Raw genomic sequence first — 23188 nt, 5'->3', positions numbered from 1 at the left:
ACTGCAAACTACTTGCTGCTTGATCGCATAAACTAAAACATAATCAGTAACTATGACTGCTAATACCAAGAAACCAGCTGCTGAGCCAGCTTACACTTCTGCCCACAATGATCTACGGTCCGACACTTTCACCACGCCAACCAAGGAGATGTTGGATTCTGTTTTCGCAGCTTCCATCGGTGATGCTGTCTACAACGAAGATGTGGACACAATCGAGCTAGAAACTACTGTAGCTCATTTGGCTGGTAAGGAAGCTGGTCTATTCTGTGTGTCTGGTACTTTGTCTAACCAGATTGGTCTAAGAACCCACCTATTGCAGCCTCCATACTCCATCTTGTGTGACTACAGAGCTCATGTCTACACCCACGAAGCCGCTGGGTTGGCCATTTTGTCCCAAGCCATGGTGACTCCAGTGATCCCATCCAACGGTAACTACATGACTTTGGAAGATATCAAGGCTCACTACATCCCAGACGATGGTGACATCCACGGTGCTCCAACCAGAGTTTTGTCTTTGGAAAACACATTGCACGGTATTGTTTATCCTTTGGAAGAGTTGATCCGTATCAAGGGATGGTGTTTGGACAACGACATCAAGCTACATTGCGATGGTGCTAGAATTTGGAACGCTGTTGTCGAGACTGGTGTCTCCTTGAAGCAATACGGGGAAATCTTTGATTCCATCTCTATCTGTTTATCCAAGTCTATGGGTGCCCCAATGGGTTCGATTCTAGTTGGTGACAGCAAGTTTATCAAGAAGTGCAACCACTTCAGAAAGCAACAAGGTGGTGGTATCAGACAATCTGGTATGATGGCTAGAATGGCCTTGTGCTCTGTCAACGGTGACTGGAAAACAAAGTTGAGACACTCTCATGAACTTGCTCATGAACTAGCCGCATTCTGCGACAAGCACCAAATTCCATTGGAGTCTCCAGCTGACACTAACTTCGTCTTCTTGGACCTACAAAAGGCAAAGATGAACCCAGATGTTCTTGTCAAGAAGGGTCTGAAGTATGGGGTTAAGTTGATGGGTGGAAGAGTCTCTTTCCATTACCAAATCACTAGAGAAACTTTGGAAAATGTAAAGTTGGCCGTTTTGGAAGCTTTCGAATACGCTAAGGAACATCCATTCGACACTAATGGTCCAACCAAGATCTACCGTAGTGAATCCACTGATTTCGACATCAATGGCAACCCTATCGGAGACATCAAGACCTACAAGTACTAAATGGTATGATTGTTCTTTAGTTCAAATTGACTCCCCCCCCCAACACTTAATTTTATACACATTATTGGCATTATCGGATTTCATTTAAATGTTTCTTCTACCATATGAAGGGTAGACACTTGTCCTGAGAAGGCTTCGGCTAGTTTACTAGACTTCGAGTTTCAGCCTATCAACAATAAAGCAGGACTTATGCTCATTGAATATGAAGACAGGAAAATTAGTGCAAAGAAAGATTGCTTCTCCTTGCCTAGTGTTCCAGGTTTGAAAGAATCGATACTCATCGGACTGTTGTCCATTTTATTCTACTAAATTTTGATAGAAAGAGCATTATTTTTCAAATGCACCATTGCATTTCTCATCGATTCGTTTCAAGATTTGTTAGCTCGGTTCAGCTACTGCCAATTATCTGGTTGTGGTTATCTTGCCAGCTTCAAATACTGAATATTCAAATTACATCTCTTATGATCTAACTTCCTATGGTTGTTATCGTATTTTACTGTTTCAAATGGAATTACACCACAATTTTCTACTTCAACGTATACATTTGAGGACCATTGGTACATTATTTCTAATGTACTACCCTATTGCAGCGGGACAAAGGTGATTTCAAAGTCGTCAAATTAGTCTTTATATTTGTCGTATCTTTGAAATTGATTGATATGTTTGGTTCGTTTGGTTTGTTCATTATCACCCCCACCCCCTCCGCCCATTCAAGGGCACATGTTTTCTTTTCAATTATATTACCCATGTATCTTAATGTGATACTAGACAAGCAGGTATTGTCTTGTAAAAATGAATATTAAATGATGCAATCATTTATTTTAACTTTCATTTATGACAAGTATAATTCTTAGGCATTTTCATATGTGCCTCGCACTCTGCACATCCATCTTTGCTCTTTCTAATGTTTGGCAGAGTCTTCTGGTGCCTCTTTCTACTCACTGGGCCTGTGTCGTTTGTGTTTCAACTGCACCTGCTCATATAACATAATTTAATATAGTAATATATTTGCGTTATAGATAGATACATAGAGTTAATACAACGAAAGAAGAAAAAAAAGAACAAAAACAATGGAACCACCCTGTGCAGTTTAATTGGGATCTAACTTCGTCTGCTTTGGACCGAACCTTTTCGAACGGTACGGCTTTTGACTCCGAACGAAGATCACGAGGTGCTTGCCTTCTTTTTATACCTGCTTTACGAGAAAAAAAGCATAACCCTATAAAAGTATAAAAAGTGGTGTCAGTCTGTTTTCAGCAACACGCATAAAGGATTAGGATAAAGGGAGAAAGACAATTAAGAACATTTTATATTGTCAACTGTTTGGATGCTACATCGGTACATTAGACTATTTTCATTTTGTGTTATACTGTACTTGGTGTATCTACTGCTAACTAAAGAATCAAACGTAATGTCAAAGCCTGTTGTTGTTATAGGGTCTGGTCTAGCTGGTTTAACCACGTCATCCCAATTGGCAAAGTTCAATATTCCTATTGTACTATTGGAGAAAACCTCTAGTATTGGTGGTAACTCTATCAAGGCTTCTAGTGGGATCAATGGTGCAGGTACTGAGACGCAATCGAGGTTGCATGTTGAAGATCATCCGGAGTTGTTTGCTGACGACACTATTAAGTCTGCTAAGGGTAAAGGTGTGGTCGCATTAATGGAGAAGCTTTCTAAGGACTCCAGCGATGCTATTTCGTGGTTGCAAAATGACTTCAAGATCCCATTGGATAAGCTAGCGCAACTAGGTGGGCATTCCGTCCCTAGAACCCACAGATCAAGTGGTAAGCTTCCCCCAGGTTTCCAAATAGTTGACACTTTGAAGAAGGCTCTGGAATCGTACGATTCTAAGGCGGTCAAAATCCAGTTAAATAGTAAAGTTGTTGATGTTAAGCTGGACAGTAACAATAGGGTTAGTAGCGTCGTTTTTGAGGATCAAGACGGAACTCATACCATTGAAACAAACAATGTCGTTTTCTGTACAGGTGGTTTCGGCTTTAACAAGAAGCTATTGGAGAAATATGCACCTCATTTAGTTGATTTGCCCACCACTAATGGTGAACAGACTTTAGGAGAAGGTCAAGTTCTACTAGAGAAGCTCGGGGCTAAACTAATCGACATGGACCAAATTCAAGTGCACCCAACTGGTTTTGTAGACCCTGCAAATCCAGATTCCAACTGGAAATTCTTGGCTGCAGAGGCACTAAGAGGTCTAGGAGGAGTCTTGATCAACCCTCATACTGGCCAAAGATTTGTTAACGAATTGACAACCCGTGACATGGTTACTGAGGCCATTCAATCCAAATCTGAGTCGAAGACAGCTTACTTGGTGATGAGTGAGAGTCTATACGAAAACTACAAGCCAAACATGGACTTTTATATGTTCAAGAAATTGGTGTCTAAGAAGACTATTGCAGAGTTTGCCGAAGATTTACCTGTCAGTGTAGACCAATTGATAGCTGAATTGAGCACGTACTCTGACTTATCTAAGGATGACCATCTTGGCCGTAAATTCAGGGAGAATACTTTTGGTTCTTCGCTTTCTTCGGATTCAACTATTTTTGTCGGTAAAATTACTCCAGTCGTTCATTTCACTATGGGCGGTGCAAAAATCGATGAGCAGGCTCGTGTATTGAATGCTGAAGGTAAACCACTGGCTACAGGTATTTACGCTGCGGGTGAAGTCTCCGGTGGTGTTCATGGTGCTAACAGATTAGGTGGCTCTTCATTATTGGAGTGTGTCGTCTTTGGAAGACAAGCTGCAAAATCCATCAGAGCTAATTTGTAATCTGTAAGCAAGCAACCATCGCTAAAAATTTTAAAATATAATATAAAAAATGCAACGTTTTTTTAAACACCAAGATCTTAATGATGAACTTTTTTTTTTGGTTTATTCATTTAGCTTGTTGCTGTCTATGTCGTTCAAACTTTTATAACCTTCTGCTTAGTTAAATAATCCTTCTATAATGAAACGAATGACGTTTAAAAAAAAAAAAAAAAAAAAAAAGAGAGAAACTATCAACCAGAGCGCAGATGACTTGATCAAGTTAAGGACAAAGTTACACTGTAATTTAAAAGGCCCAATCATTGCCAGCTATAATTATGAGTGAGGGTTCTAACTCTTTAGATAAACTCCAAACTTTATTCGTGGCACTCATTGATAGAGAGGATAGACCGCTCGTGATTCATGCGGTGGGTGATAAATCAGCAAAACATGAAATCAAATACAATGTTCTTTCAAATATAGCGCTCGATTATTTTGGCGATACAACCAAAAGCACTACATCGTCTGCACCAAAATATCTATTTGAAATAGATGGTAATGTTATTTACGGGGAGTACTTACACCAGAAGGGATTGAAGATTGTGATTGGTACTAATATACGTGATGATGAAGCAGTTTTGCCATTTTTCCAGAAGGTTAAGGTATTCTATTTGAAAAGCGTTATAAACCCCTTCAATGATGACTTCACTGAGCAAATAAGGCGTAATATAGATAGTTTGGGTTTGGAACCGAACTAGAATAGTAATGAGCTTAATTGAATGTTTTCAGTTATTTTATTTTTTTGGTCTGTTTTTATGTGTGTTTTTTATTACATTTTGGTATTATAAACTACGTTATATTGTGTGAATGTGAGAGGTGTATTATTAGAATTTGGTATGTTTGTTATTATCATTTATCATTGTTATGCAAATTGAAAGACCTTGTCCACAAAGTGCTGCAACACGACATGGCCTTCCGTAAAGTTAGGATCAGAATGCCTAATAATGGCAGCGGCGTGTGTGCTGGGGGTCTTACGGATGTATATAGGGAACTTTGACCACTTTAACTTGTTTAATGAGTCAATAATGTCCAGCTGCAATTTGTCAACGTTTAGGTTGAAATTGGAGAGAAGTTTCAGGACTTCGTCCTCATCTGTTGTTGCAGTTTTGTCATCGGATATAATGTGCACTTTCTTCTTCGATATCAACTCCTCGACGGAGTAGAGTTCGAGCTCTCTAATTGTAACATCAATCTTGGATTCCGAAGGGTTGTCGTCTTTTTCGTCAATTTTCTTGATGTTTTCAACGACAGCTGTACGTGTTTCCTTTCTTTCTATGGCATCTAGCAAACTTTCAATCAAATTATCTCTTTGGTCGGTTAGAGATTGCTCTAGATGGAGCTCGTAGTTACTGGAAGTTGGTTCAAACAAGGTGGATGAGGATTCTGAACCGTCGTTGTCGATATCGCTGTCGCTTTCTTCTACTACGTCTTCGTCGTCATCGTCAACGATGGCGTCAGTAGACTCCCCGCTCTGATCTGTTGAGATATCTAGAACCTCAGTAATAAAGTATGTTGAGTACTTTCTAGCGAACGCGGCTGCTCTTATAGTCGATTTGACGGTTTCCATTATACCAGATAGGATAAACCAAATAAACCATAGTGGGGCAATGACAATCAAATTCACCAAAAAGGTGATCCAACGCAGAACTTTGCCGAACCAGTAGTTTAGGAAGTAGTAGTTCTGAGGGTCTATTTCGGTGTCGTCATTTTTGTTAGCGTCAAGTTCGCTGTATGAGGAATCTTCTTTTTCCTCTAATGGAGCAATCAGCAACGGAGATTTGTGATCCAACACAACGGGATCATAGCCTTCGACGAACCTGAATCTGCCCATACCATTTTTCTCGTTAATCTCTATAAACGGATCGTTTCTTGAGATCCCCGAGGTCCACCATGCAGTACGCTTATCGTTGATAATATTAGCATAAAGAGATCTGTATTTAAACTCTTTTAGCGCCTTGTAAAATACGGAGTTTGGCAAGCTCATCACGTACAACAACGGGAAACCGTTGTACTTATCCTTCAAGAACATCTGTTTCCCAGAATTGCCCAACACCAGAGGCACGATGGTGTTGAACAGCTTCACTGCCATATTATTTCCCGGCGCTAAAACACCAACATGGGGCGTGCAAAACGTGATGAAGTTGACTAGCTCAATGTCTCTTTTAGCGAAAATCTGCGTCTGGTACAACACGCCCAGCGCATATCTACAGATCAACCCGCCTAACGAGTACCCGATCAAAGAGAATTTCACCACTGAGTCGCCAAGCGCCGCAATTTCGTCCTCGATCTCTTTAGCAACCCGGATCCCACAAACATCGATCCCATCGTACGTCTTGTACCCCTCGTTAAGATGCGTCTGGTGCACAACGAGCTTTTGCTTGCAAGAACCTTGTTGTGACAATATATAGTTGCGTATCTCGTTCATATGCGAGCGGTTGCCCCATAAACCGTGCACTAACACCACCAAGTGGACGTCCTTTTCCTCTTCAAACGACGTCATCTCTCGCTAACAGCTCTTCTTATTTGAGAAAAAAGCCAAACAAAGCAGAACAGAACAACGATTTTATAACTACAGCTGTACAACACTATCTCAAGAAAAGAGATGGCTGGCTGGCTAGCTGGCTGGCTATGGTTGGTTATACTAGTTTTAATGACAAAAAAAAAAAAAATAATAATGGGTTATGGTCTTATAGCGATAAACTTAAGGACCACTCTACTCTATATTAGCAAGTATGCAAGCCTCCTGCGTCTGATTGTGCAAGCTAAAGAAAGACAATGAATGCAAATAATACTACATCACTCCATTCACCAACAGGAAGATCTAAAAGCAAATCCGGAGTATCACCACCCCCCACTACCTGCTTCGTAACTATGAAAGTGAAAGAAAAAAAAAAGTGACGCCCTTTTTATATTTCGTGCCAGTTACTTAGTTTATTTACATTCGCAACTTTTCACAGGTAACTGACGTTAGAACACTATGGAATATGAGAAATGCGAAAGCAGAAAACTCTGATAAGAACGGCTGTCTGAGTAGATCGAAGAAAAAAAAAAAAATAATAATTATAATAATAATAATAATAAGAACTACAGTGGACGTAAAAGCCAGGCAGGCACAGAAGCAGAGTTTTGCAAGGCCGATTGATTGATATTTGATTGATATTTGATTGATACCGTGCGATAATGGGAGGGAGGGGTCAATCAGGGTGAGGTGAGGAAACCGCAAGTTATCTTGCTCTACGTAATTAGTGCCTATAGTGTATGGTGGACAGCTAGGTATTCAAGAGAAAGAAAAAAAAAACGTATGGTTCGGTTTTAGAGTGCGCTGGGCGCGGACTCTGATAAGAGGGCTGGGAGTTGTGCGTGCGTTTCTCTGTAGGTTTCTGAAGGTCTTGAAGGTTTCTGTAAGTTTCTGTATCTTTGTACGTAATGCAAGCAGGGTTTTAAGTTTCTTGTTCCATGTTTGTTTGTGCTTTTTTTTTTTCCTTCCTGTTCTAGGGATTGCAGCGCCAGGCGCTGCAGGGCGTTCTGCCTGTGACAGATAACAGAGAAAAATGGAAAAAAATTAAATGAGGGGGGGAGGAGGGGAAAAGTGACAAAAAAGAAGAGAGATGCGCCAGCCGGGAATCGAACCCGGGGCCCCAGTATGGGAAACTGGGATTTTACCACTAAACCACTAGCGCGTCTTCTGTTGGGGAAGTTGGTTATTTTTCGTTGAAGAGGGGCGTCGCTGGCGTGGAAAGTGACTGACTGACTGATTGACAGAAGCGCACACACACAATATTTTCAAAAGAACTGTAGTCGATGCCTAATATCTCATCGCATGCGATGAGATGAGATGAGAGACGAAGCAAGGCAAGGCAATACAGTTTTTGTGAGAGAGAGAGAGAGACAGTTGGAGGTGTACATTGCCGGTAATTTAGACCTTACATTATTTCAACAGTGTATTCCATCGCTTTTTCCCCCCGTGTAGTTGTGTGCAGGCGGTTCGTTGCGTCGAGATCGTCATTCGAGAAGTTACATACCATGTACCAGTTAATTCCCGTGACCCACCCGTGTTTGGACACCAAACAACCACTATTGCTTCTACAGTCAGACCATGGTGAAAAGTACTTTTTCGGGAGGATTGGAGAGGGCACGCAGCGCGCTTGCAACGAATCTAAAATCAAATTTGGTAAGCTGAACGGTATATTCTTGACCGGTGAGATGGATTACTCGTGCATTGGCGGGTTGCCTGGTCTAATTTTGACCGCAAGCGACCAAGGGAAGAAGAATGTTAGCATTTTCTATGGCTCGAGTATCCTAGACTACGTCGTGAGCACATGGAGATACTTTGTTTTCAGGTTCGGCTTGGACTTAAAAGTGTTCACGTTGAAGGATTCGGAGTGTTTCGCAGACAAGACTGTGTCTGTGAAATCGATCGTGATTAACAAGCCTGGTGATGGGTGTGCGGATTCTGGGTCGTATGAGAAGTTCACTAAGGGATTAAAGTCCATTATTGCTCGTATGTTCCCAGAAGTCAGCCCCACCGACGAACAGGACCCTTCGTCGAACCCAACCCTCAATGTGGATATACCACCGCAGGCTATGGGCCCAAGAGACCTCACGTCCTCGTACGAAATCTCGTTTCCATCTATAAGAGGGAAGTTTAACGCAAATGAGGCGCAACGATTGCAGATTCCTAAGGGAAAATTGTACGCTGAACTCGCTCGCGGGAACAACATCACTCTTGAAGATGGTACCGTAATAAACCCAGAACAAGTGTTGAGCGCTACTAGAACATACGGTAAGGTTCTTGTTCTCGATATTCCATCGAATGCATACATCAGTCAATTTTGTGATAGGTTCAAAGATTATCCATTGGAACAACTTTCTGCAGTCTACTATTTCCTTGGTGACGATGTGACTATTACCAATGACCTTTTCAATTTTATGGACATATTCCACGGCGACCACATTCAACACTTCGTGTCGCACTCTAAAATTTCGCCAAACTCTCTTGCATACGAAAACGCAGCTACAGCCACTTTGAAATTGAAGGCTTTGCAAAACGACAATTACAATGTTCCAATAACTGATAGAGTCTACTCCAAAGAATTTTTCGAATGCTTCTCTAAAGATTTACCAGAGGGGACTTCCGTGGTTCAGCAACAAGAGGATTCTCCAGTCTCCAAATTAAACAATGACAACGTTCATATATTCGAAAAAATGAAAGGTATTGCCCTAGAACCGTTCGTTTTCGGTAAGGAAGTGATGCCAATTTCTGAGTCGCAATTAGCCACCTCCAAACCATCATCTACTATTGACGAATTATACAATAATCACGTAGTGCCTTTGGAAATTGATGGTGCTTCGTTAGAGTCTATTGTCCATGAACAATTGCACATAAACAACTTCGATAATGATTCCAAAGATAGTGAAATTGAGATTATTTCTTTGGGTACAGGCAGTGCCTTGCCTTCAAAATATCGTAATGTCATTTCAACTCTCATCAAGATTCCATTCGTTGAGAGTAATGGTAACATTACTAAACGTACCATAATTCTTGATGCCGGAGAAAATACATTGGGTACCATTCATAGAACCATTCCTGACACAGATATACCGAAACTTTTCAGAAATCTACGAATGATATACTTAAGTCATTTGCATGCGGATCATCATTTGGGTATTGCTAGTCTTATTAAGGAATGGTATAAGTTTAACGAAAACACCAATGAACGTCTTTATGTTATTACCCCATGGCAATATAACATATTTTTACAGGAATGGTTTGCACTTGAAGATCCAAAAATTCTCTCAAGAATCGAATACATTAGTTGTGAGCACCTAAAGTACGGAGATGATCTCAGATTACAAACAAAACCTTTGTCGATAAAAGAAGAAATAACTTCTGTGGATGAAAAACCAACGGTAGTGGAATTGGATAATGCAAGCGGCAACAGAGACCAGTCCACCATTAAGAAGATGATGAATGATTTGCGGATTATGTCATTCAGAACCTGTCCTGCTATTCATTGTAATTGGGCTTATTCCAACTCCATAACATTTTTCTTAGGAGCTAAAAGCAAGCAAGTATTTAAAGTTTCCTATTCAGGGGATACTAGACCAAATTTCAATCTATTTGCTAAAGGAATAGGTAAGAATTCTGATCTATTAATTCACGAGGCCACTTTGGAAAACGAACTTAAGGCAGAAGCTATCAAAAAGAAGCACAGTACGATTAATGAAGCTATTAAAATTTCGAACGTGATGAACGCCAGGAAACTTTTATTAACCCACTTCTCGCAAAGATATCCTAAAGTACCTAACACTAAAAATAGCATTGTATCAAAAGCCAAAGAGGTATGTTTTGCATTTGATGGAATGATTGTAACTTACAATGACTTAGGAAAACAACAAGATAAAGTTGATCTGTTAAGTAGAATCTTCATAGAGGAAGAAAAGGACGCTGAAAACGAAGAGGTTAAGGACTAATATAACATGTAAATAGACTACTAGTTGTAAATAGAAGCCAAAAAGCCTCGAAAAATTACAAATTATTTTGATAAAAAGTTTCCCATATTTCAATACATTCCTTTTGGCTTTCGATAGCTGATTCTAGATATATTTCCATATTGTTCCTGAAATCCTCGACAGTTTCTAGGTTGTTTTGGTTTATCTCCTTTCTTATTACTTCTCCAATCGATTGCCACTCCTTCTTTATCTTATTGTAGCGTGCATTACAGATGCCTAGTTCATTTTCTATTATCTTTGCTTTCTCTACATTGGCAGATCTGTCAGAGATTTTGTTTAATTGAGCTTTTTTCTTATTCAATTCGTTCTCGACCAAAATCAGATAGTACCCAATTTTGCTTCTTTGGTTGAGAATAGCTTTCACACTACCTATTGTTCTTAGATGATCATCAATAGTTACACCAAGAGTCAAGGAATCCTGCATTGAGCTTCTTGAAGTGGACTCTTTTATACGCAAATGAACTTCCGCAAAATTTCTGAGAATTTCAGATGTTTTCTTTGAAAGTTCTAGATCCGCCAATATGTTCAACGTGTCACTGAATTCGTTGATTACAGAACATAAATCAGATCTTTGTGAATCTACAAGTTCTAATGCCTTGTATAGCTGTTTCAATTGTTCTTCTAAAATGTCAGTTTTCTGCGCAGTTTCAATGAAGAACTGATCAGGTTCTTTGTATTTGGGGGCAGATGCAAAGGATAGACCCATAAAGCCTGATCCCGTATCGGTGTCCAATCCTCCACTCTTTAAAACTCTTTCAGCATCCTCAGGACCTAAAAGCTTAATTTCTGAAATATGAATATCAGATATGTCATTACTGTCATGAGAAGCCTTTGAGCCTGAAATTTGTTCTCTTAATTTTGATTCTTGGCTCCATTGCTCAGAAGTTAAAAAGAGAATAAAATCACTGTCCTTTTGCAATACAGGACTATTAGCAATATGCTGTAGCATTCTCTCCATCTGAGCTCTTCTATTTTCAATAAAGTCTTGTTTGAATCTACCAACTGCTTGTTTCTCAGGAGGTGGTGGAATTATGTGGCCCCAGTTATTATGCTGGAGTTGCCTATAAAGCCATCTAAAGTCTCTATAACGTCTTTGGACTCTATATTCAGCATTTTCAAGTGGGGTCCCTTTGCTTACCACAGTGTATTCCACATAAGCAGATGTTAACTCTCCAACTTTTACGGGGTTGATAACTGCAATCTCGAACTTCTCTTCAGGTTCGTTACGTGTCGCTACTGATGATGCATTGTTGCTATTTGCATTATCACTCCTACCACGGTTATTACTCTCGAGTAATGATGCAGATTTCCTATCTGGAATCATGAATAGGGGAGACTCTAACTGTTGCTCTAATGAGAGTTTTACGTCTCTTGTTTCGTCGTCATTTAATGATTCCTCGACAAACTGTTCATTCTTCTCCTTTTCAGCTAGACTTTCCACCAAAGGGTCGTGAATAGAGGTTTCTTTACTCTTTTCTTGAGTTTTGCTTGGATTTCTGCGAACCCTTGCACTGGAGAATAATTTATTCAACTTTCCTGTCCTCGAAACTGTTGGAGAGTGTGGTCCAGAGGCCGTCGTCTCATTTCGTTGAACATCATCGTCGATACGCAATGGTGAATTATCAAGACCCCCAAATAGCGGATCGTTTTTTTGCGGAGATACTAACAAGTGAGTCTGTGTTAACTCGTGTAAAGGGTCCTGTTCAGGTGCTAAAGATCCCAATAACTCTGATGTGTCAGTCCTGGGAGCATTACTGGATTCGTGAAAAGACAAAGGGGTTATATCTAATGGTAAATCATTTTTATGGTCATTACTAACATTCTCCTGTGCCTCTGAAGAATCCCATTGTCTGCTGAATAATGCTTCATCGCCATGTTTATCCGTATCTCCAGTTTGTTCTTGATTATTTTCATCACTAACTTCACCAATTTTAGCAAAGGTTCGGCTCAATTCATTGAATGGATTGTCCTCGGTGCCATCACCCCACACAGATCCCCCTAAATCGTTATCGAAGTCCATGTTGGCCTGCTTGGGTGCTTACCTCTTTCTTCTACTTGGTTTGCGGTAAAGGGGAACCTTGTTTCTCTCAAATCTGTATTAAAAATATTATATAAACTATTGAACTTCTTAGAATAATAAGAAGCGTGTGAAACAACAAAAGAAGAAGAGAAACATTGGAAAGGCGCCGTGACTTGCCGACGATGGCGAAAGCAGATGTGGGGCAGCGCTCAGGGAAACACGCAAGCAGTTCTTCTGTTGTGAAAAATGTTAAAACTAGGCGATATTCACTTTGGAACTTCTGGATTTGCGCGACTACATTAAAAGTGTTGTTATTTCCAGGGTATTATAGTACAGATTTCGATGTGCATAGGAACTGGTTAGCCATCACTAACAAACTACCGATGAATCAATGGTATGTGGAAGCGACGAGTCAATGGACACTTGATTACCCGCCATTCTTTGCTTACTTTGAATGGTTTCTCTCGCAATTCGTGCCAAAGTTTGTAGCTGATGATGGTTGTTTGGACATTGTTCCAGTGGGACAATTTGGATTTCCAACTATAGTGTTTCAGCGAACTACTGTTATCCTCAGTGAACTGGTGCTTTTCTTTGTTCTCCAACTTTTCATCAATACAAGTGATATTTCAGAGAAAAGTGCCAACTTTGTAGTTGCCAGCAGCATTGTTCTCTCTCCAGGCTTATTGATAGTTGATCACATTCACTTCCAGTATAATGGGTTTTTGTTCGGAATATTGATATTCTCCATTGTGGCTGCTAAGAATAAAAGATATCTGTTATGTGGGGCCTTTTTCGCAATAGCGCTCTGCTTCAAACATATTTTCTTATATTTGGCACCAGCATACTTCGTGTTCTTATTGAGAGCTTATGTATTAGACTTCACTGATTTCAAATTCAGGTCATACAGGGATCTTATCTCAGTGGTCCAATGGTCCAACTTGATTAAGTTGGGGTCGGTTGTATTAGCAACTTTTGCAATCGCATTTTTGCCTTTCTATACCACTTGGCCACAACTATTTGCAAGACTCTTCCCCTTCTCCAGAGGTCTAACACATGCATACTGGGCACCTAACTTTTGGGCTGTCTACTCATTCATTGATAAAGTTCTTACTTTGCTCGTATTAAAGATGCCTTATTTACAAAAGCCTTTGAGTATCGTCTTAACAAGTATGCCTACAACAACTGACGATATCTTAAAAAGAATTGCAACAAATAACTCAGGAACGAAAGGTTTAGTCCAAGACGTCTTTTTTGTGATTCTTCCTCAAATAACACCAAAATTAACTTTCTTATTGACTCTGTTCTACCAAACGTTGGCCGTTATTCCTGTGTTATTCGACCCATCTTTTAAGAGATTCGTAGGTTCGTTGACTCTATGTGGTTTTGTATCATTCCTATTCGGTTGGCATGTTCATGAAAAAGCTATCATGTTAGTCATCATTCCATTTTCATTCTTGGTTCCTTTTGATAGAAGACTTTTGACTCCTTTTACCTTGCTAGCCTCTGCTGGATATGTCTCATTATTCCCACTTCTCTATGAATCCCAAGATTTCTTGATCAAATTCCTCTACACTTTTATTTGGTGCATACTTTACTTTTATGCCATGTCTCAAACAAGCAAAGTTAAGAGAAATAATTTCAGAAGGATCTTCTTCTTTGACAGGCTTGCCATTTGTTATTACTTACTTTTGATTCCAATGGTGTTGTTCGTACAAGGTTTGAACGTCCTTAAGTACAGGTACGTTACATTACAGAAATACGAGTTTTTGGGACTAATGGTATACTCTATCTACTGTTCCATTGGTGTTCTGAGTTCGTGGATTGGTCTATCTTGGTTATTCAATTTTGATGAGCCAATGTGGAGTTGATTTGAAAGCAACCCTTTGAATAACAGGACTGTACTTGGATTGAAGTATTATATGTAAATGTAGTATTGTTACAAAATATGATAAAAGTAATGAAATAAATGATATATGATATCGAAGGAAAGTTATGAGCTTCTCGCCTAAAACCCCCTACAATTAAGAACAGGAAGTCCGATATATTAAGATAAACAGCAAAAAAACATTTGGTAAAAGGTATTAAAAAAAAAGACTCTTTGTTCCATTACCTCCATGGAAGACCAATTCTCTCAAACAGTCATCCGTTAATTTAATTCCCATTTATGAGTCTCTTAAGAGCCATTCTTGCATCATCGCTTGATTCAAGTTTTCTGGCTGGCTCTTTCCTTAGGTTAATCGGATGAATTGATTGCGTTAAGGAGAACTTACTCTCATCAGTCATTTGCTTTTGTATTATAGGAGTGAACTGAGATGGAGGACCTAAATTCCCCAATTTGAGTAAAGGTGTTGATGGTAAAAGCGTTGTTTGATGGTTTGGTTCGGTCTTTGGGGTACCTAATGGAGGCAGATTCAGCTTCATGTTACTAGTCGAAGGAACAGCGTTTTGTGGCTTTCCATTTGATCTTGGTGAGCTGAAGTTTACTAGGTATGAGGGAGGGGTATTTAGATTCGTCCCTCTCTTTGGGGAGTTCAAGAATGATAGTATATCTGAAACTTCTTGACTATGGGAATTCATCATATCCATCTCTTGGTGATCATTGATTAATAAAGGATCACCTGAAGATACTTTGAACACATACTGACTTGGGGACTTGAACAAGTTTCTGCTCAAGGAATCATGTAGCCTGGGGCTAACGAGCAATTCGTCGATATTGAAACTTGGGGTCAATCCCGTTTTAAATTGCATCAATTGAGAGCATTTAGGTGTGAGAGGTTCAGCAAGGTTGCCCATGGAGTTTGGAGGAGCAGATGGAGAAGAAGGAATGTTAAACTTCTTCGTTTGCTCTGGTAATGGTTTAGCGTCCAGCGTCTTATTTTTTGATTTCATTTGTCTCAAGAATCCCATCACACGTTTTTTGTCAAACTTTGCCACACCGTTGGTATCTACATCAGCAGCTTTTGCGGTATTCTGTAGTAGATGTTTTGGGGGTAGTAAATTCTTATTGTTGCTGGTTTCAGAATTGGCATTTTCTGTTATTGTCAACGAATTCGTTTCTATACAAGCTTTTCCGTCCCTACCCACGTTCAACATGAATTTCCATCTTTTCGTTATACTACTATTGTCCTCCATACATGACGTTTCTCTCATCTCTACTGACAACTTCCGTTTAGTTGGTATTGGGGAATCTGTATCGAACATCACTGGAGGAGAGCTCTTCACGTTGTGAGCTCTGGAAATTGAAGAGAAGACCTGGTCTAACGGGGTGCCCGGAGATGAGCTGTCATGCTCATGTTCGTGATCATGATCAAAACTCGTAGTGACTTGCATACGTGCTTTCTGATCGTTATTCTTAGAAGGGGTTGTTGCGTTTGAATCCAAATCATCGCCCTTCGACTTCATCAAACCGCTCGATTTCCCCCTTGGCGATGTCGAAGAGTTCATTACAACACCCCTATAGCGGCCCTTTTTCGTAGAGCCGGTCGCAGAATGAGGAGGCGAGACCTCAGTAGAACTGCTCCTTCTCTTTTTCTGCGGAGTCTTGAATTTCGTTGGCGACCCAGAGCTCCCCACACGCATCAATGGCTTATTAAACGATTGGTGAGACTTTTGCATTTGCAAAGACGACTGAGCCATTGGCGACTTCATTGGGTCAGAATACTCCTTCAGAATCGCTGGTCTCCCACGCTTTTTCGGCGTATTAACTCCACTACCGTTCGTAAAACTGGAGCCTTCTTTATCCGACATCTTCGCTCAATTGATTTTTCCCTAATCTATACTCGAATCAAACCGAATCCTTGTGCTCTTAAATAGCAATACCAAAAACTCTCTGTTTTCGACACAATAGCAACAATCAATAATGAATAATATAATGCAAGACCAGCACCTTTAAATATATACGTGTGTATATTTCTTCGTTCTAGATCTTAAATCGCACGCACACACTACAATAAATGCTATCCAAAATACTCAACAAATATCTCAACTCAACTGCACTGCACACACGTAAAACTTCTTATACTATATTTTATGAGGCAACTCTTTAACCACACATTCGCAATGCACAATCCAACCTACACAAAATCTCTTAATTTCCACTCGAGAAACCTCAAGTTGTACAAGAGTTGCAAATCTACATATATCCTCTATTACAGATCTCGTCAGTCCTGTCAAGACTTTTCACTCTTTTTTTTTTTCCTTTTTTTCATATCTTGATAACCGCATACCATATGTTTTCCTAATCGGGTAATGACACGAAACGCGCGGAGATCTGTGATCACGTGACCACCTTCCCAAATTATACTTTTTCCGTTTTAGGGAAAGAGATAGAGCAGGTAGTTAGCACCGGTTGGTATAGAGAGAGAATGTTGGGATGTAGTAGTAGTAGTAGTAGTAATTTAATTGGAATAAGTGAAAGATGTTCTGTGGAAAGCTGGTTTGTTGTGTTTGTCAGACTTATTTTCCAAATGGGTGAACAAAAGCTAACATTGGGTGCTGAAAGATTAAAAAGCCTTAAACGGAGGAACAATGTGTGTGAACACAAGGACAGTACAGTATTAGTACATATCTGCAACGATATTCGTTTATATTGTATACACATATATATTTTAGACTATATTTCAAGAATATTGAAGGGGAATCCTATGTAACCAAGGCCGATATCAAGTAGTTTTTGAATGCTTCTCAGTATAAGCCCCACCACGCCAATGGAGTTCAAAAATCCAATAATAAAAAGAGAATAAAATGTAAGAGAATATTTTATAAGTGAGTTTTAGATGAAACAAAAACAAAAAGTGCTTTGGGCACTGCAAGGCAGTGCGATTTCGATCTAGATGTTCGAGGACGAACAAGCAAAGTTGAACAATATCAGTGCGGGGGGAAAAGCATAAAAAAAAATGTACTGATGGTTCAGATGGCCACAACATGTTTTACATGGAGGGGAAACCGCTTCAAACAGTAAGTTATTATCATAAAGACATGAAGATAAATGATGAATTTTTGTTGATACTTTTTTTTATAGGGATGGGGTTTCCTTTCTTTAACTGACAAATTTGAGTTAAGTTAAAATAAGTTAAGTTTAGGCGTTTCGTAATAAATAAAATGTAGGTGTGGGGAGGATACAATAACAACAAACTTCCCTTTCAGTACAAAGGTATCGTTATAATCCTTAGTTCTTTATTTTTTTTTTTCCCTTCTTCTTTGGATAGGAAAAAAAAAATGAGAATGAAATAGAAGTAGAGTTAATATTTTAGAAAGTTTGTAACAACACTGCGGAAATAAAAATTAGAACAAAAACAAAGAGCAAAACGACGAGACAACTTGTTTCAGGGTCTCATCAGTTTAGTATTATTATTTTCTTTTTTTGTTACTATTGTTAATTTATTTCTTTGGTGGGTTGAAAATGATCTTTCTGTTCTTGATGGCAGCCCACTTGAACTTCTTGACCCAGACGGATAGCAAGTATAGAGAGGACAAGACGACAATAGCCTTTAGACCCAATCTCTTTCTTTCATCGTGTTCTGGTTCAGCACACCATTGCAAGAAGGTGGTGACATCCTTAGCCATTTGAGAAGTAGTAGCTGGAGTACCGTCTTCGTATTCGACCAAGTCGTCGAACAAGACTCTACCCATAGCGATGGAACCACCTGGGAAGTATGGGTTGTAGTTGGCACCTGGAGGCAAGACAACACCGGCTGGTGGTTCTTCTGGGTAACCAGTCAACAAAGAGAAGATGTAGTCTGGACCACCGTGTCTGGCCTTGACGATCAAGGACAAATCTGGAGGTAGAGCACCTTGGTTAGCAGCTCTGGCAGCTTGTTCGTTTGGATAAGGACCTGGGATGTAGTCAGCCAACTTACCGGATCTCTTTCTTGGGTTACCTTGGTCATCTGGTTCGTCATCGTATTCGAATTCTTCGGCCATGGCTCTGACTTCAGCGTTGGTGTGAGAAACACCAACCATGGTTCTCCAAGCAACACGGTCCAAGGAATGGCACGCAGCACAAACTTCACGGTAGACTTGGTAACCACGTCTGATGGAAGCGTGGTCGAAGGTCTCCAATGGACCGTTGTGGGACCAGCCGTAGGCTGGAGCATGCAAACCATGCTCAGCAGCGGTCATAGCATCAGCAGTCAAAGAGTCTGCATATAGCATGGTAGAAGCAGCAATACCGGCAACAGCAGTACCACCAACGATGGCCTTTTGCACATAAGCACCCTTCACAGCTTGTCTAGCAGCAGTAGAAAATGACTTGAACATCTTATCTTAAATTTATATTCTTTGTTGGATGTGTAGTAGTAGTAGTAGAGAGATAGATATAAATCAATCCTTGTCTTGTCTGCTGTCTTTTTTTATCGTCCTGCTATAAAAAAACCACTCAATTGTTCAAAGATAGGCTCGATATCGATCAAAAGTATCAGTCTAATTGAGATGTAAGAAATCCGTTGTTAGATTTAGATTCCACAATTTATAAATAACCAAAGTTTATCCACTGAGCAACTGCAAACCCTAGAGGAATAATAATAATAAATAAATAGAACTGATCTGGTCTAAAGCCCGTTAAATAAAAACTTTTCTGAACAAAACCGGTACTCGTGCAAATAACTCAAAGAATCAAAAAGTTGTCTATAACTTCTCTAATTGACATCTTCCAAATATTAAATATATCAAAACTAAAATCCTATAAAACTATTTTTTTTTTATTATATTTCTTCATGCTTCAGCAGATATCGCTGTTTCGCAAGGTCCAATGCCCAATACAAATTCGAGGATTTTTTTCTGGGAAAAAAAAAACAAAGAAAAAAAAAAAGGACACAAACTGCGTAGAAGAATTGGCAGGGGGACATAGTACTATCCGGGTAACATATATGTGTTGTATTGTTTCGGTGCGAAAATTTTCATGTTAATGGCGATATTCCCGAAGTGATGAGGCGAGATATCGCTTTAAACGGTATGTTTGGAGGGGCATTCATTCTTGAATATGATTGGCTGGAGAGATTGAATTAAAAAACGTGATATACACGTGACATGGATTTGGCCCGAAATTGTTGACATTGGATTTCGTGTTATTATTATTATTATTATTATTATTATTGTATATAGCCATTGGTATCAATGATGTTATTACATCATCAGCATTTGAAGGGTGGTAGTAAGCAGGTAACTGATGCGAGAGTGTTGGGACCAGCAAATCGGCAGAGACAAGGAGGGGTGGAATTGAGGTGAGAACTATGGATGACGTTAGATATGGGTTTCTCAGTACATTGGACCATTTGCCGTGTGATGTGGTGAGAATTCTATGGACTATTCAATCTCTAGATATTAGCGATGATGGGAAAGGGAAGCATTGCGAAGAGATGCTTCGACAAGCACAGCATCTTTTGGAACTTGTACGACAAGAGAGTGCGAGGGTTAAGTTTGAGAAACAAGAGTTGGAGCGGTTTGCGGTGATCAAGGAAAGATACGATGGCCATGTAAGGAAACGGCCAAAGTTGAAACCGTTACCGCCTCATAAGCCAATCAAAATTCGAATAACGATGAAGTCTAGGTATCCAGAAGCAGAGAGAGAACAGAAGTTATTAGAGCAGAAAAAGATCCAGCAGCAAAGTTCGACAAGTGATAATCAGCACAATCAAAGCACGGATGCTGAAGTGTACTGTTTTTGTCGCGATGTGTCGTACGGGCCTATGATAGCATGCGACAACAAGTCATGTGCCATTGAATGGTTCCACTACCAGTGTGTGGGGCTAACGGAGGCTCCCGCTGATAACGAAAAGTGGTTTTGCAGTGACAAGTGCAGGAAAGAGTATGAGGATGCGATGAAGAAGAAGAAGAAGAAGGTTACAATTGGAAAATCGGAACAAACAGCACCACCAATAGCGAACAAGAAGAAAAAGAAGAAGCGGAAAAATTGGTGAATGACTGATTTTATTTGAATTCGACTAACGAATAGAAGCGCCGTACACAAACGCACTAAATATATATATATGTATATATTGTTAACAATAGTAGCAATATAGATAGATAATGGTACCCGAATGCAGGCGAAGAAAAACTATTCGATAGTTAACCCAAGCAAAAACGGAAGTATTTTGTCTTCAAACACCGAGGTTGTGTTGATGGTTTTTTTTCTCAGAAGTCAGAAGGTAAGCGAACTTACAAGTCCTTCTTCAAAGTACCCATGAAAGCGTGCTTTTCAGCTGGGGTTTGGAATCTACCCTTACCGAACTTGGAAGCAGTGTCGATCCACTTCAAGGTAACTTGTTCCAAAGCCTTTCTGGAGGTGTTGGTGTACAAGGACTTTCTCAAAGTGACAACTCTCTTTCTGGTACCTGGGATGGAACCCTTCAAGACAACAAAGTCGTTCTTGATGGAACCGTAGTGGACGAAACCACCCATTGGGGTGATGGTCTTCTTGGTTCTGTCAAATTCGGTGGCAGCGTTAGCTTCATCGTCACCCTTACCGACTCTGTAGATCTTGTGGTTGATAGAGGTTCTGTGGTGGTAACCTCTTTGACCAGCTCTAGCAACGGACCACATAACGTGGGCTGGATGCCAAGCACCGATACAAGCAACCTTTCTCAAACCTCTGTGGGTCTTTCTTGGCAACTTCTTGGTACCCCATCTGTGGGTAACACCCTCGAAACCGTAACCCTTGGTGACGGCAACGACATCGATCATTTCGTTTTGTTCGAAGACGGAGTCAACGGAAACGGTCTTTTCGAAGTGTTCCTTAGCCCAGTCAACCTTTTCGGAGATAGAACCACCGTTCAATTGGATTTCAGCCAAGTGAGCCTTCTTTTGAGCCAATGGGGTCTTTCTGATTTGAGTGTGGACCAAGACTCTGACAACAGAAGCGTACTTCTTGATTCTGGCCAATTCTCTGTCGACTTGAGCACCGTCACCAGCGTACTTAGCAGCGTACTTGGTGAAAGCCTTCTTCTTGGACTTGTACCAGTTCTTGTAGAATCTTCTCTTGACTTCGTCGGACAAATGTTCAGCCCAGACAGTGGTCAAGGATCTCAAACCTCTTGGGGTTTCAACGTAACCAACAACACCAACAACAACAACTGGTGGGGTGTCGACAACGGTGACAGCTTCAACAACTTCACGCTTGTGGAACTTGGAACCTGGTCTGTCCAAGTCTCTGACAATGGTGGTCATACCAGCCTTGTAACCCAAGAAAGAAGTCAAAGCAACTGGCTTAGACTTGTCGTCCTTTGGGAAGGACTTAACTCTACCTCTGACAGAGGCAGCTCTCTTTCTTGGCAAGAAACCTAAATGACCGTGACGTGGAGCTTCGTACTTTCTGTGAGACATATTGTATTTAACTAGCTAGAGCTGTACCGTTCTAGAGTTTTGGGATGGGGATGTAAAACAAGAAGGAATTACAATATCAACAACTGAGTGTTAAGAGAGAACTAGATTCGAAAACCGTGAATTATTTTTTCACTTGATTTTAAATAGTGCCAGGCGATGCGATGAGGAATAAGAAATATTTGAAAATTTTTTTTGATGAAAAATTTGGTGAAAAAAAAAAAAAAAAAAAAAAAAAAAAGTGAATGATTTTATTTTTTTCAGAGTCGGTAGTTGAATGGAGACCGACCGTACGAGGTGATATATACAGAAATATCGACAAGAGTCAGGAGGTCTGGGTGTACATACCAAGGTTTTTGTGTCTCAATAGGTGCGACCGGGTAACACTATATATCTTGTATTTACAATTTGTTTTCTTTCTTTCTTTCTTTTTTTTTTTTTTTTTTCTTTCATCCATTGCATCGTCTCTCTCTGTCGAGGATGACGGTTCCTGGGTGCCTGGTTCCTGGTGCCTGGGTGGACGGCTGGCGAACTGGCAAACTTACTTTTGCCCATCCGGCCGCAAGCAGCCATCTCACTTTAAAATTAAACCCATCGAACCCATCGTATGGCGCATCTTCCAATAAAGCGAGTCGAATCTCACGGACGGGTTGCGATCTTTACTCGGTACGCTCGCTTCCTAACGACGACGGCCTCTTGTGTTGCATACATAGCCTGATTGACACTGGGGTGATTTTTCGTCAACGATTTCTTTGCAAGCTGCGCTGTGCTGTGCTGTGTTCTACTGTTGAGTACTAGTGTGCTCTGTACACACAAGCGAGCTTCTTGTATTGACTGACACTCTGCATATCAATATACCTCGGAAAAACTCGCCCTACTATGCTTTCTACCGATTCTCCTGCTTTGTCCGGATAAACTAGGTGTCCCCCCACAAATTTCCAAACCAGTAATATTTCCGTATCTCCTAGATTGTCTAAACGCCTTACACAGCCTCATACAAAGCCTACTATATCTATCTATCTTCTTCTTCTACGCTTGTACAGCCCTATATGCCCGCTCCACGCACTGCTCTACGCATCCAATATCGGCCCACCCCACATTATCGGATAAAACCCACAGAAACACCCACACAAAATAAACCCGAGCACATTCGTTCTTATCTCCCAAATGACGCACTACCGGAACTACTACGCGGCCTCTAAGGAAAAAAAAAGTAAGAAACCCGGAAGGACGGGTAACACCAACAGCCCTTCCTCCGGCTTTTCCAGGCATTCCCTCCTCCCTC

The 23188-nt window shown here is 40.4% G+C and overlaps 11 protein-coding genes and 1 non-coding gene across 12 annotated transcripts; 6 read left to right on the top strand and 6 right to left on the bottom strand.

Annotated features, from left to right (window-relative positions):
* Positions 1-52: 52 nt before the first annotated feature.
* On the top strand, positions 53-1228 carry GLY1 (threonine aldolase GLY1; the record flags this gene model as incomplete). Its single annotated transcript, XM_022818779.1, has 1 exon — positions 53-1228. One exon carries the CDS (start codon positions 53-55, stop codon positions 1226-1228), a length of 1176 nt encoding a protein of 391 aa, XP_022675412.1.
* Positions 1229-2555: 1327 nt separating this feature from the next.
* Positions 2556-4019, top strand: FRD1 (fumarate reductase; the record flags this gene model as incomplete). Its single annotated transcript, XM_022818778.1, has 1 exon — positions 2556-4019. The coding sequence occupies one exon, from the start codon at positions 2556-2558 to the stop codon at positions 4017-4019; it is 1464 nt and encodes a 487-aa protein (XP_022675411.1).
* A 314-nt stretch (positions 4020-4333) lies between these two features.
* Positions 4334-4753, top strand: TCA17 (Tca17p; the record flags this gene model as incomplete). Its single annotated transcript, XM_022818777.1, has 1 exon — positions 4334-4753. One exon carries the CDS (start codon positions 4334-4336, stop codon positions 4751-4753), a length of 420 nt encoding a protein of 139 aa, XP_022675410.1.
* Positions 4754-4917: 164 nt separating this feature from the next.
* KLMA_30272 (DUF676 domain-containing protein) lies at positions 4918-6555 on the bottom strand (the record flags this gene model as incomplete). Its single annotated transcript, XM_022818776.1, has 1 exon — positions 4918-6555. One exon carries the CDS (start codon positions 6553-6555, stop codon positions 4918-4920), a length of 1638 nt encoding a protein of 545 aa, XP_022675409.1.
* Positions 6556-7664: 1109 nt separating this feature from the next.
* Positions 7665-7735, bottom strand: KLMA_R310. Its single transcript has one exon. It is a non-coding gene; the product is annotated as a tRNA-Gly (tRNA).
* A 343-nt stretch (positions 7736-8078) lies between these two features.
* Positions 8079-10529, top strand: TRZ1 (tRNase Z; the record flags this gene model as incomplete). The annotated part of the gene is made up of 1 exon (XM_022818775.1): positions 8079-10529. The coding sequence occupies one exon, from the start codon at positions 8079-8081 to the stop codon at positions 10527-10529; it is 2451 nt and encodes an 816-aa protein (XP_022675408.1).
* A 55-nt stretch (positions 10530-10584) lies between these two features.
* On the bottom strand, positions 10585-12588 carry VPS5 (sorting nexin 1; the record flags this gene model as incomplete). The annotated part of the gene is made up of 1 exon (XM_022818774.1): positions 10585-12588. The coding sequence occupies one exon, from the start codon at positions 12586-12588 to the stop codon at positions 10585-10587; it is 2004 nt and encodes a 667-aa protein (XP_022675407.1).
* A 182-nt stretch (positions 12589-12770) lies between these two features.
* Positions 12771-14456, top strand: ALG8 (dolichyl-P-Glc:Glc1Man(9)GlcNAc(2)-PP-dolichol alpha-1,3-glucosyltransferase; the record flags this gene model as incomplete). Its single annotated transcript, XM_022818772.1, has 1 exon — positions 12771-14456. One exon carries the CDS (start codon positions 12771-12773, stop codon positions 14454-14456), a length of 1686 nt encoding a protein of 561 aa, XP_022675406.1.
* A 283-nt stretch (positions 14457-14739) lies between these two features.
* MSA1 (Msa1p) lies at positions 14740-16335 on the bottom strand (the record flags this gene model as incomplete). Its single annotated transcript, XM_022818771.1, has 1 exon — positions 14740-16335. The coding sequence occupies one exon, from the start codon at positions 16333-16335 to the stop codon at positions 14740-14742; it is 1596 nt and encodes a 531-aa protein (XP_022675405.1).
* Positions 16336-17967: 1632 nt separating this feature from the next.
* On the bottom strand, positions 17968-18846 carry CYT1 (ubiquinol--cytochrome-c reductase catalytic subunit CYT1; the record flags this gene model as incomplete). Its single annotated transcript, XM_022818770.1, has 1 exon — positions 17968-18846. One exon carries the CDS (start codon positions 18844-18846, stop codon positions 17968-17970), a length of 879 nt encoding a protein of 292 aa, XP_022675404.1.
* Positions 18847-19817: 971 nt separating this feature from the next.
* YNG1 (Yng1p) lies at positions 19818-20504 on the top strand (the record flags this gene model as incomplete). The annotated part of the gene is made up of 1 exon (XM_022818769.1): positions 19818-20504. One exon carries the CDS (start codon positions 19818-19820, stop codon positions 20502-20504), a length of 687 nt encoding a protein of 228 aa, XP_022675403.1.
* Positions 20505-20742: 238 nt separating this feature from the next.
* RPL3 (60S ribosomal protein uL3) lies at positions 20743-21906 on the bottom strand (the record flags this gene model as incomplete). Its single annotated transcript, XM_022818768.1, has 1 exon — positions 20743-21906. The coding sequence occupies one exon, from the start codon at positions 21904-21906 to the stop codon at positions 20743-20745; it is 1164 nt and encodes a 387-aa protein (XP_022675402.1).
* Between the last annotated feature and the right edge of the window lie 1282 nt (positions 21907-23188).

Source organism: Kluyveromyces marxianus, chromosome 3 (genome assembly GCF_001417885.1).
Source record: "Kluyveromyces marxianus DMKU3-1042 DNA, complete genome, chromosome 3".
Taxonomy (NCBI): domain Eukaryota; kingdom Fungi; phylum Ascomycota; class Saccharomycetes; order Saccharomycetales; family Saccharomycetaceae; genus Kluyveromyces; species Kluyveromyces marxianus.
Note: the sequence above shows the minus strand (reverse complement) of the source record. Positions and strands in the feature narration are given on the sequence as shown.